The following is a 14009-nucleotide window of genomic DNA, read 5'->3' on the forward strand; positions in this document are numbered from 1 at the left end:
AGAGGGAGGTTTTCACGATTTTTTTTACCAAAAAAAGGGGCCAACTTTTTTTTTCAGTGTAACTCGTTTATTTTTTTATGCTAGAAACTTTTGTAAAAAACAAATATAAAGCTTTTTTTAGATCCTTTAAAAATGTTAATAAGCTTTTCCCGAAAAGTGCTTAATTTTTCGGTGATTTTGCGTGGAATTATTCGATTTGGAATTAGATGAATAAGAACGTATTTTTTAATGAGCTACAACTTTGCTTTTACTCAATTTATAGATTTTACTGATACATCATTTTTTTTCGTTTTTTTATAAGCTACACTTTTGCTAAGAATATTTTTTTCGATAAAATATTTACTTTTTGAGTTATTTGCGAAAAACGGTTTGAAAACGTAGTTTTTTTGTCGAAAAATCAACATTTTCAATCGTGAATAACTCGAAAAGTATTGACTTACGTAAAAAGACTTATTTTAAACAAGCGTTTTTCATCCCTCGAGAAGGGGCGACTGTCACCCCCCAAGTAAAAGCAACCAACGGCACAAATTCAACTTTGAAATGGAGGGTAAGCAGAACCTAAATCCAAATTTTCATACAATTCGGAGTTGCCCCTGAAAATTACACTCCAAAACGGTCATTTACATATTGGGCTATTAGTATAAGAAGGGATATTTCAGGTGCTGCTTTTATTTTTAAAATTCTAAATAGTAATTTTGACTGCCCTTACCTTCTGAATGAAATCAGATTTAATATATCGAGTTATTTCATAGTTGGCAGTCAACGTGTTAAATGAATTGTGAGTTTTGGGCCATTGTTCTCAAAGAAAAATGATTAATAACACAGAGGATACCCTTAAGAGCTCAAATCATTGCTGGGGTAAGGTACACACATGTTTTCTATTACCATTGCATTCATACAATGTTTCTTTATATCTGATTAGTACTCAAAGTTTAATTTTCTTCTATACAGTACACAATATACAGTTTTATATGGTTGTGTTATATTCAATGAAGAAATGGATAGCTGGGACATAAGAATTACTTATCTGAGTTTATAATGAGAAATAGGCTCAAACCTATCGAATAATGCTAGTACATATTTACCTCTGACATATATTACGAATGTATAAATGATTTTTTGTTCTTTCATTTGATTAATATTCTACAAATGTTTTTACTTGTGTAATTTTTATATATTGTGAAACAAAAAATCATAGAAATGATCATAGAAAACATGTATACTATATAGAAAAGCATATTTAAAGTTGATACATACATCAAAGAAATACTGCAGGTATCCCATATATGAAAGCAAGAAAAAATGTAATGTTAACAACATTATTAACCAGTAATTGTATCTGAAATGTAATATTACGAGAAAGTCGATTACTTACGTCGTCAGGAATCTCTACGGCATCATTTTCATCATCTAACAACAACTGCATCTGCTTCAGTGCTTCTTTACTAGCTGCTCTACTAGGCCTAGACCCTGTTCTAGACCTTGGAGGACTGTCGGGGGGTGCAGGTCTTTTAGGCATTTTTACCTATAAAAAATAAAAAGAAATAATGTAAAACATTTACTACAAAAGTATCCCATCCAGAAAAACTATAGAGCTGATGCATATAACAATAGTAATGTATGTGTGAGAGAGGAAGTAATGACATTAAATAAAATCTATTTGTCACGAAACATGAAAATGTTTTCATCCTGTCTATTTTCTTTAACACCTTGGCTGTGTTTAGAGATATTTATAAACTTACACTGAGTAAGTTACTATTTGTTAAATATGTCCCGTATACCCCATTTGCCACTATGCTTTACAACAAAATCAATGCTGCCAACCGTTATCTAATATCGGGTTGTTGCCTTGCTTGTAATGCAGCCAAGATGTTAACACATTCATGGTCACGACTGCATATGGAGTCACTTACTCCATAAGAAGATGTATATACATGTGAAGCTTGTCCGTGAATGTGTTAAACTATACCACTATTTTTGCATATCTGATAAAATTAATGACACAATCAAGTACCAATGGCAATGGAAACTCATGTTTAGTATAACTCATGTACAGATGTGCAGTCTATCAAAAATAACCCAAGAAATGTCTATATGAAAGCTTACATGTCCCTTTTTACAACATCTAGTAAAGAATGTTATTATATACAGGTAAACAGAGTTAACAAAAACCCTCAAGACCACTTGCACCGCATAAACGAACGTCTGTCATCTCTTCTCCTCGCGGTTGCAGACAAATTGATTTTACAGTACTAAGAAAAAATTTTTTGTGTGACTCTTAGAACTGGATATGGAATAAAAGGAACATAATTAATTTATATGGGAAATAAGCCACAATTAAATTGAAAAAAATAATTTTATCAACATTTTAGTTTTAATTTTAATTAAAAATAATTTTCAATAAAATTATTTTTCTCAATTTAATTGTGGATTATTTCCCATATAAACAGTTAATCATAAAAATGCCACAAGGAAATAGCTTCAGAACAACAAAAAGGAACATAGTTTTGAATGATGAAGCTTTTCTAAATCATTAGCAGATCAAGAAGAATTAGTTAGACAAAGATAAAGGAATACAATTTTATTATATCAACAAAAACATATTCAAATGCTGACATAGAATCAGATCACAACCCAGTAGTGACCAAAATTAGGTTTAAAATGAGAATACAATAGAACCCCACAAATCCGAACTAATTGGGGAAAGAGCCTGTTCGGATTCCGAAAAGTTCGGATTATCCGAAAGATAATTCAAAGCTTTCGTTGTCGTTGATTTTGAGTCTCAAAACGTTCTCGCAAGAGTGTGGACAACATTTTTGGACTTAAGTTGACTGCAAGAGGACCGACGTAAGTTTATATTTAACCTTTATAGGCAGTACAGATAAAGTACATATTCATCAAGAAATTTTAAATGTCAAAGTCTTATTAATGCTACATTGTTCAATTTTCTGGTTTTACTCTGTATTATAAACATGTTTTTAAGTTTTTGTGTGAATTTTTTAATTTTTTTCACTTTCTGTTGGTTTGGATTTGCCGAACGTTCGGATTAGCGGGGTTCGGATTTGCGGGGTTCTACTGTATAATAAAATGACAAACAACAGATGGACAAATTGATACAAGTATATTAACGAACCCACTCATAAGACAATGCCAGACAGATGAAATCAATAATGTATTAATGAATTTTAAAGAACAAATTCTGCAAAATACTGACAAGGATACAAAATGGTTATTAATAAAAACAGAACTAGAACAAAGTCAAAAAGAAATTCTGACACCAACCAAATACAAAAAGAAACAATGGATAATGGAGCAAATTTTAGATCTAGTATTATAAGAAAGACATCCTTTCCCTTTTGCGCTGTCCTTAAAAATACAATTGCTAAAGACTACAATGAATACAGAACAATATCATTAAGTCGTGTTCTCAAATTATTCTTGAAAATAATACATTGTTGTATAAATAAAAAACTGGAAGAAGGAATATGTAGTCAATTTGGGTTAAGAAATGAACTAAGAACCTGAGAGGCATTATTTGCTTTTAATTTGATAGCTCAGATGCATAGATATGAATGTGGATGTTTGCTATGTTGATTTTGAAAAAGCATTTGACGAAGTAAGACATGAAAAAATAGAATAGAATAAAATCAAAGAGCACAAATTGTAATAGATAACGAAACCAGTTAAAAAATTGAAATCAGGAGAGGAGTTAGGCAGGGATGTATTCTGTAATCACTAATATTTAATGTAGTGAATCTGTTTATGACACGTTACTATCTGAAAGTGAAGGAATAATAATTAACAGAAGAACTGTTAACAACATAAGATTGCAGATGACGCAGTGATTATGACAAGCTCTGCTGAACAACTCCAACTACTAGGTCTGGATCCCGCATATGAAAAAAAAGTTGATTAATAGCAAGCTGAAAATTTGTTATTAGCTTAAGGGTGTCTAGTCGGACAAACATTGATATATGGGAACACTGGAACAGGGGAAGTTTTAACTGTGGAACAGGTTAAAAATTTGGAATGGTCAGACCACGAAAACGGCACATGTATTTTGTCCGACAGAACAGTCTTAAACTCTCCGAACAGAGATTAAATTCTGATGCAAAAATCAGACTGCTATTTATCACCAACTTGGCGTTTTAATGAGTGGAACATGTAGAATATGTCAAATGACAGGAATTATGACAGGTGATAAATAGCAGTCTGATTTTTGCATGAGAGTTTAATCTCTGTTCGGAGAGTTTATGTCTGTTATAAATGTGCCATTTTCGTGTTCTGACCGTTCCAAATTTTTAACCTGTTCCACAATTAAAACTGCCCCTGTTACAGTGTTCCCATATATCAAAGTTTATCCGACTAGAGACCCTTAAGCTATTAACAAATTTTCAGCTTGCTATTAATCAACTTTTTTTTCATACGCGGGATCCAGACATATACTACTAAATAAGATAAGTAGTTTCTGTGAAAAATGTGAAATAAAGATGAATATAAAATAAAGTAAATATGTGATAATAATAAGGAAAACAAATATACAAACATACATTTGAGAAATGTGTTGATAGAAAGCGTTGTTAAATACAAATATCTGGGAACCTGGATTTTATAGAATAATGATCAAACAATAGAAATAAGGGCCATGAATTGGCCCTTAATGAAAACAATTCTGTGCAATAAAGACATGAAAGTAAGGGCTCTCATATATTACGTGTTTTGGCTTGACAGCTGGACATTCAGACAAGTTGAAACAAGAACACATAAATAAGCTGGTCATTTGAAATTTGGTGTTACAGAAGGATCCTTAAAATAGAATGGAAAGAAAAGGACAGAAGTATTGTGAGAAATGGGCAAAGAATACGACATAATAAACATAATAAAAATACAGTTTACAATATCTGGGACATGTCGATGCCTCAGAAGCCAATCGGTGTAAGTCAATAAGTGTTTAAAATGAGACACTAAGATGTTTCTGACAATAGTTGCAGAAATATAAGTAGTTATTAAAAACAAATAAACTGTCTTTATTTATCATAATTCATAATTTGAGTAACATATTCATAAACACAAACAAGAAAATAATATTATTATACTGAATTCGCTCTACCGATATTCACTTTGACACATTCGGAATAGGCAACATACAACACCAAAAATTCCTACCTCACACTATTAACAGCTAAAATCAACTTACTGTTTCATTAAAAAAAAGAAGAATTATTAGAAATAGTGGGAGTGTCTACTAATCTCATAAAATTTTGTGGAGTTTATTTCTACAAAATATTTTTATTTTGTACAATAAATAATTTTCCCATTTCTTATCAATACATTATAATGGTGTAAATAAATAATTATTGATTGGTGTAAGATTTATGTTATTTTTATGTCTGTTTACTATTAATAATATGAGCTATGAGCAGGTGCGTTGGTTGTGCAGTAATTTCCAGTCACTTCTGACAACTGAACTTTCCAAAAAAGAAATTACTAACGTCAGTGTCAAAGTGAATCTCGATAGAGCAAATTCAGTATATATAATAATAAATGTTATATCTCATAAGTCATTTTTAGGGAGAATGTGACTTACACTGTTTGACTTCTGAGGCATCCATGTAATGATAAGATTGATAATACAGCAAAAGATGAGGAGAGGGAGGAGTATATGAAGAACGCAGCCAAGGTGTTAAGGAAAGCAAAATATTTACCTCTAGCTTAAAGAACAGTTTTGAACAGAAGGAAGAAGATAATATAATATAGTCCAGAGAAATAAGATTTTTCTCCTGACACATCCCCCTCCAGGCCAAAACCAAATTTTTTGAGTAGTATGGGCATCTATATTAATAACCTTTATGTTTCCTGCAGCCGATTTTGATGATATACATAGTTATAAACAAATGAAGATCAAAAAACGGTAAATTTTCGCTTTTTTCGTCTATAACCAAAAAGTTAAGCATTTTAAACAAATTTGAGAGTAAGAAACTCAGAAATCGTCTAAAAAATTTCAATATGGCGTTCGCTGAATATGTCTATCCTTATTGGTTGCTTAGAAAATTGCAAAATAAATCATAAATTTTGAGTTTTTATAAATATTCATAACTAATGTAAAAATTAACTTAGAACCTTCTCATTACACAAATTGCTGAGACTTCTGGTGCTTAAATTATATTTTAAATTTCAAAGCAATTGGTCAAATAGTTTAAAAGTTATTTAATTTGTTTCTCCCAAATTTATTTTTTTTTGCAACACTGTAAGTCAGAAAGTTATGAGGTTACAGTAAGACTTCTGACAGTTTATGGAAGAACTTTTACACTATTGACTTAATTAAAAAAAATGACAAAAAGTAATTTTAAGCAGTGTAAAATTATTTTGAAAAAACACGTCGATTTTTTGCTTACTTATAAACAATTAGAATAACTTTTTAACTGTTACCTGTAGAAAAATTATTTTTTCATACAGTCGACTCGCGGTTATTCAAACCTGCGATAATTCGAAACTCTCTATAATTCAAAGTTATCACAAGTTCCCTACAAAATCTCTTTATATTTCGAACTAAATCAATACATTTTTATGCACTTGGTAATTCGAAAGAAAAAAATCATTGCTATATGACAAAACGACGAGTTAATTCGAACTCATCGGCGTCCAACCCTCGACAATTCAAAGTTGCAGAGAGAAAGAGGCGAAAGGATTGTAGTAAGTACAGTTTTCAAACTTCTTTCAACGCGCCTTTGTTTCAGTTAAGGAAGCAAGATCCTCATTTGATACCTTGTCTACAGAACGAAAGTGATGAAAAAGCATTTCAGGCACTTTTTCTCTTAAAAAAAGATATTGAGCAGTCTGGGCAGCAGCAATGTGCTTTGAAGCAAAGCAGTATAGTATAATAGAGTTCTTTCGAAAGATTGATTAATTCACATTATGAATACATACATGTATGTACACGAATGTACCTCTAAACTTTTGTCATCGTTATAGAATAGCAGTTAATAAATAATAATTGATCAACACTTAATAATTCAAAGTTTTATTTATTTTCCCTCACAAATTTCGAACCATTTGATATTTCAAACACTCAATAATTCGTAATATTTTAAGAATCCCTCGAGTTTCGAATTAACGAGAGTCGACTGTATTTTTATACACATTTAGAAAGAAAAACAATTGACCTAGGACAACTAGGGACGAAGTTAGCCCCCGCCCCCCCCCCCTGTTTTTGCAAAATAATTTTGCAGTATTTAGAATTATTCTTGTCATTTCTTTTTAATTAAATTAATAGTATAAATCTTCTTCTTTCATAAACTATCCAAAGTATTAATGTAATTTCATTATTTTCTGACTTATAGCGTTGCAAAAAAAATTAATTTGGGATGAACAAATTAAATACCTTTTAAACTATTTGACCAATTGCTTTGAAATTTAGGGTATGATTTAAGCACCAGAAGTCTCAGCATTCCGTGTAATAAGAACATTCTAAGTTAATTTATACATAAGTTATGAATATTTATAAAAACTCAAAATTTATGATTTATTTTGCAATTTTCTAAGCAACCAATAAGGATAGACATTAAGCGAACGCCATATTGAAGTTTTTTATACGATTTATGAGTTTCTCGCTCTCAAATTTGTTTAAAATACTTAACTTTTTGGTTATAGATGAAAAAAGCGAAAATTTACCGTTTTTTGATCTTCATTTGTTTATAACTATGTATATCATCAAAATCGGCTGCAGGAAACATATAGGTTATTAATTTAGATGTTCATACTACTCAAAAAATTTGGTTTCGGCCTGGAGGGGGTTGTGTCACCAACAGCATTATTTTTTTCCTTATTTCTCTGAACTAATACAGCAGACAACAAAAAGCATGGCAAGCAAAAATTAAAATAGATGGTAGCACATGACTCAACCGCAAAATCCACAAGGGTATAATATTATATAACTTAAGCTCCACTAATAGCCAGGGTTAAAATAAAAAAAAATCTACCCTACTCCATCCCATGCACTGACATTGAAACTTTATAAACAAATAATATAAACAAACTTAACCTCAAAAAGATAAAAAACAAACAAATTAGATAAATTATATAAAACAAAATAAACAGAAGAATACATCAATGTCCATCAAGCAAAACAATTTTTTTAGAAAAAAGACCCATTCAGTCATAAATAATTTGCATTGTCCCAAAAAGGCTGAAACTGCAAGTCTGTAGGTGGGGCAAGTAGGTAATACTTTTCTACGATTGTTAAAAAAGTCATTACAAACCTTCATTTTAACTTTAAGCAACAACAAGATCAGTCTTAGAAAGAAAAAGGCTCATAAAAGTATTAAATTAATTATGGCGCTAAAAAGCGACTTGCGCTAAAATATCTCACAAATCATGAAACAAGCACTGGCACGATCATATTTTTGGGTGTAGAACGATTTTTGGTCGATAAAAATGCGTACTTTTTTCATATTTTCCAAGTTTCCATGTAAATAAACAAATAGGATGCAGTTTTATTTTGCTTTGGCCGGCGCGGCGTCCATCTTGGAAACGTCCTGTCAAAACGCTTCTGCGTTAGCGACGTTGCCGATGTGAGAGAGAATTTCGTAGATATGAATACATTTTTTTGGAGAAATTTTTTGTTAAATCTTTATTGTTTTGTAATTGTTTCTACAGAAAATCCTGATACTTATACAGTTCTTAGAAATATCAAATATGTATTATTAACTATGATTCGATTTAACTAAATAGAATAAATTTATATGTCCTTGAGATAATACTACTCAGATATTAGGTGGATTTCATTCCGCCATTTTGTTATTTATTGCTTGGATTTTGTCACACCACGCCTTTATTTCTTTTCGTAGTATATATATTGATAAGATTATGTGGTATTAGACATAGAATGGTTCAGAAAAAAACAAAAAGAATTAACCATAGGATGTAACAAACAACCTAAAAAACTAATTATATTGGCATAGTATTGAGCTTAAACTAAGGAAAGGTAGGAGGCTGAAGATCAAGAGGAAGATCACCAATATGATGAGCAGACCAAATAAAGACTGGAGGGAAAATAACTACATGAAGCCGTTCATCTGACTCAGGAGATAGCAAGCATAATAACAATATTTAGAGGTCACCACGCCTGACAAGGGATCAAGAAATGAGGAGAGAGGAAGCATGTGGAAGTGAAACGTAAAAAATTCTGAAAAACCCGAAAAAAAAAAAGATACGTCAATATAACACTTCCGTAGTTGTGTAGACATGCCACAAGAAAATAGCTTCAAAACCCATGTACCACTCAAACTATTACACACTATGGATAATGTATTAAAGAACTATATTACATTTTTAACCATTAAAAGCATCAGTTAGCTTTGTCACTTTCTTTTAAATAGTGAAAATATCAAAGGCGATGTCTAAAAGATAAAGGAAATGACAATGAAATATTAACACTTTGGCTGCCATGAGACACAAATGTTGTGTCTCATGTTGATAACAGCCACTTGACATACCATAGCTGTCTCAAAATCTTAGAAACGGAAGACTGTGTAGGGAGCCGCTTTCTTTTAACATTATGGCAGCCAACGTGTTAATAATAAAGCAATAATACAATTTACATTTGTTTGTAAATGCTTAAAAGTATACAAATGATAAGAAAAGGTGTAGTTGTTCATTAAAATTCAGAATTGAAAAAGGAAACAAGAAATAAAAAGATAAATAAGTTTGTTCATTTACTAAACCTTTAGCACCTTGTCCTACAGTTTATGAAGTATTATGATGTTTTATCAAAGAAAGACAGTATGAAAATGGTATGGTATGAATGGACTAGAAGCACTAAAAAATGTCAATTAAACTGTTTAGCCAGTCACGATATGATAGTTACGACAGCATATACGAAGAAAATTAATGCCAGTTTTTAATTTCTACTCAAATAATATTAGGATAAAGAAAGGAGACATTGGTGACTAGTTGATGTTTCTAGAATTGCAAATATGAATGAAAAATTGACCTTCGGTTTAATAACATAATTTCGTTTGTACATCATTAATTATTTTATTTATGTGGTCTGGTTTTTACCACTAAAAAATTGTTATATATGAATGAAACATCACATCTGATATCAGAAAGCCATAATACAAGTAGAGCAACAAATCTAAAGAGATACCTATATGAAGATTACAACAAGGATGTGTACTATCCCCTTTACTTTCTAATATGTTCTCAGAAAGATGTTTAAAGAGGCACTAGAAGCCATCAATGGAGGCATATCATTCAATAGAACACTGGTGAATAATATCAGATATGCAGATGATACAATACTCCTTGACCATACAGTAAGAACAGGATTGAAGATGTTGCAATTTACGTTAAAGTAAAAGCTTTAGAGAAACATTTAGATGACCAGAAGCACTTTTGATAAAATGAAAGCAATATTATATATACAAGCTGTACACTCCCATGGAAGTTGTAGCTGTTTTTCACTTTAATGATCCGTTAAGACATGGGGGATCAGTCCACTTTTCTTCTAATCTGCCTCTTCAAAGCTTCTGGAGTATCTTCGTTTCCATCACTACTTTTCTCCACTCATTTCGGTTCTCAGTCTTTTTTTCCAGTTTCGAATTCCCATAACTCTTAAGTCATTTTCGACTGTTTCCATCTTGCTTTTGGTCTGCCTCGGGTATCCAGTTGGTAATAACTTTAATGGGATCATCTTCACTTTTTCTACTTATATGACCATATTATCACCTTATTCTTCGTGCTTTTGCTTCTTTCACTATGTTTTCTCCTTCCATCCATTGATCTATTTCGTGGTTCATCCAGGGTTTTTTTTGTTTTCATTTAGTACTTTTGTTCCCAGAATGTTGCGCATTATTTTTCTTTCAAATACTTTCAGCTGTTCTTCTTCTTTTAAGAAAGCAGTATTATGCAATGGAAAACTGGGAATAGAAATTAGAACTAGACTATTGAGATGCTAGGTATACCCTGTCCTCTTATATGAAGTTGAAGCCTGGACAATTACGGATGCAACTGAAAAACGACTAGCCAGCTTTGAGATATGGTGTTATCGAAGAATGAGGAAAATATCATGGACACAATACGTAAAAATGAGCTGCGTTGGTCACATACTAAGAAATTAACATCCTGGTTGAAAAATTTAATGTAGTGAGGTGGAAAAACCACAATAGAACTCTTCAGAATCACTGTAGATAGAGTAAAATGAGCGATGATCATTGCTAATGTCGTTAAAAGATGAGGCACATGAAGAAGAATTAATCAAAAAAGAGGTGAATCAAAGGGAGAAAAAGTAAGACAATTTTTACTTACAATGGAAAGAAAAAGATGAAAACAATAAATGAAGTTTTATTCTTATTAAACATTCTCCTACCCAAATATCTAAGAAAACTGATCTGGAAAAGCAGGAAGTTTCACAAAAATAATAAATCAAAGAATTCTATTCCTATTTCAAAGAAAATCTACAGAAGATTCCAAAATGACCAGTAAACTGCTTTATTTATAGAAAAAATGTGATTAAGAATACTGGAAATAGCTTAAATAAACCCAAATGGTGAAAAATTATCAAATGTGCAAATGAAATACAAACAAAACAAAAATGGCTTCCATCTGTTAACAACATAATACAGAACAAGAAAAATAAAACAAGAATTAATAAAAGCAGAAGGAAAAAGTAGAAAACAAGTGATTTTGTTTAATTTAATTGCATCTAATAACAAACAAATCAAGAAAAAATTATTTTTAGGACAAAAATATCTTCAAAAGACATTATCGGAATTAGTGGCAACACCGCTTGTGGGAGGGACCTCCATTAGCGGCGAATTTAAATTTTCAATTTGGACGAATTCTAAGAAAAATGTTTTGGAAAATTAAACAGCCAAAATATGAACAGTACGCCACAAATTAGGTCCAAACAATGCATGCCTTTGTTGATAAAAATGAGCTGAGTCGACGTCTGGTGAAAATAAGAACCCTGATAAATGTTGTACACTTGAGAATGACGCCGGTCATAAAAACATTCATTATAGTCGACCAGTGACGGCTTGAATATGATGAATTATTATTTTGAGTTGATTTTTCAGTTGACTGACTCGATATTTCTGTTTGGCAGATACACAATGATGAAATATTTTGGAAGGGGTTTAAGTAATTTCGTGGATATTAATGGAATGTACGTTATTTTAACGGATGAACGTATTTTTGTGGACAAAATTGTTAAATAAACAAATATTTACGTTGGAAATTTAATAACAGAGCCCCCTACGTTAAAATATTACAAACACTACTTACCCTTTCAGGTTTTTCGATTTTTTCCTCTTTTACTTTTATTTCCTCCACTTTTATGTGTTTGCTGTTATCCTTTTTACTAATCTTAATTTTGAAAGTAGATTTTGGCGGTAGATTCATGTTGGGGACCGCCTCCGATTTCAACGCTTTGAACTCACCTAAAAGATACAGGGTGGTTAGAGAAAATATACAAATACCTCAAAATACTCGTACAGGTGTTCTTAGAGCCCGAAGCTGTGGGTTTACCTCCAACTCCATAGTTGAGCCTGGTGATAGCGTAATCGTCGGTTTTGAAATGCCTGGAACACACTTTAGACCTTTTGTTAACTTCTCCTTCCGTTCGTTTTATAGCCTTTAGCCACTTTTTCCTCACTTCGGCTTCTTTAGGGAACTGGTGAAACTTTGTATTTGCACCATCGTGTTGGGAATCCACGGAATCACAATCCGGCACTATACAACTTAATTTTTTCATTTTAGCACTTCTAATTGTATATTTATGAATAATAACATGCTAACTACCAACTGCAAGGTTATGTTAGTAGACAATCCGCCAGTTTTGGTTACCACGACACAAAAGTGAAACTACAATCAAATAACGGCCGACAGTGACATCTTTCATTACCATAGATATATAATACTCTAGATTGCGCCCTGCGATCTTAAAATGGGTGACGGTTGCGACAGAGATAAATGAGCCTATTTGGTCGGTAGTCTCTTTTTAATTTTAGGGGAATATCGACGACGTGACTATCCCACTTTATCGAGTAATATGTGTTGACAGTTGGAGCGGGTGGTGACGAGAAATGGTCTTTGGTCTTCGGACGTGGATAATCGTGGTTCGAATCCCATACCAACTTTACCTTTTTTATTTTTATTTAATCAATATTGCGTTTATTAGATATTTTTACTTCTGAAAAATGGACCTAAGTAAATCTAGCAGATAATAAATGTAGTACCTATGTATAGTAAGTTAATATTGGAATACATTTTGTGAACTGCATAGTAAAATAAAAGTCATTCGTTATTAATATAAATTCGTCCTTATTCGAATGATGTGAATAATATTTGTTTTGCTTCTACTTTTTTAAAAAATTGTAACAATAGTTTCATAAATAAAAATAATGTCTAATTACTTATAATTGAATCGGTCATTTCAAAAACAGCAAAGTCCACAATTTTGAGAAACTAACTTTTTGAGAGGAATAGACTCCTTTAAGATAAACGTTGTGTGCAAAAACGACACCAGTCTAGTAAAAACATTAGGAACAAAACTACAATATAACTTTGAATTTTGATGTCATCCATTTCATCCATCTTTCGACTATATAGTTAAGTTTTCTTTGCTCTTCTGTAAAATTAGGAATATGTGACTCGTGTTATTTTTTAAATGACCGATTCAATTAATAAATCGATGGTACATTATGTTGATATTAATTATTGGTATTTTTTTACGAATATTTTTAATTACTTTATAGTATTCTACCATTAACTTATTAAAAAAAATAACATTGGCTTTTATATTTTTAAAAATCTATAGGTACCTACACAGTTTTTCTTATTTGTTATATATTTCTTTGCATAGATTTATTTTAGAGATGTAATAATATCTAATAAACGCAATATTGATTAAACTAAAAATAAAAAAGTAAAGATTGTTATGGGATTCGAACCAGGATTATCCACGTCCGAAGACAAACGACCAGTTCTCGTCGCCATCCGCTCGAACT

At 31.4% G+C, this 14009-nt stretch overlaps 1 protein-coding gene across 2 annotated transcripts in view; it reads right to left on the reverse strand.

Annotated features, from left to right (window-relative positions):
* The window catches only part of LOC114324247 (uncharacterized), an 81476-nt gene extending 68600 nt beyond the window's left edge, over positions 1-12876 (reverse strand). The window contains exons 1-3 of one of the 2 annotated variants that reach the window (XM_050646285.1): positions 12529-12876; positions 12286-12440; positions 1376-1525 (exon numbers count right to left, since the gene is read on the reverse strand). In XM_050646285.1, coding sequence (XP_050502242.1) covers positions 1376-1525; positions 12286-12440; positions 12529-12754 — 531 coding nt within the window. In that variant the 5' untranslated portion in view covers positions 12755-12876. Of the gene's footprint in view, positions 1-1375; positions 1526-12285; positions 12441-12495 lie in introns of both variants that reach the window. The other variant, XM_050646284.1, reaches the window with a different exon arrangement.
* Between the last annotated feature and the right edge of the window lie 1133 nt (positions 12877-14009).

Source organism: Diabrotica virgifera, chromosome 3 (assembly GCF_917563875.1).
Source record: "Diabrotica virgifera virgifera chromosome 3, PGI_DIABVI_V3a".
NCBI lineage: Eukaryota > Metazoa > Arthropoda > Insecta > Coleoptera > Chrysomelidae > Diabrotica > Diabrotica virgifera.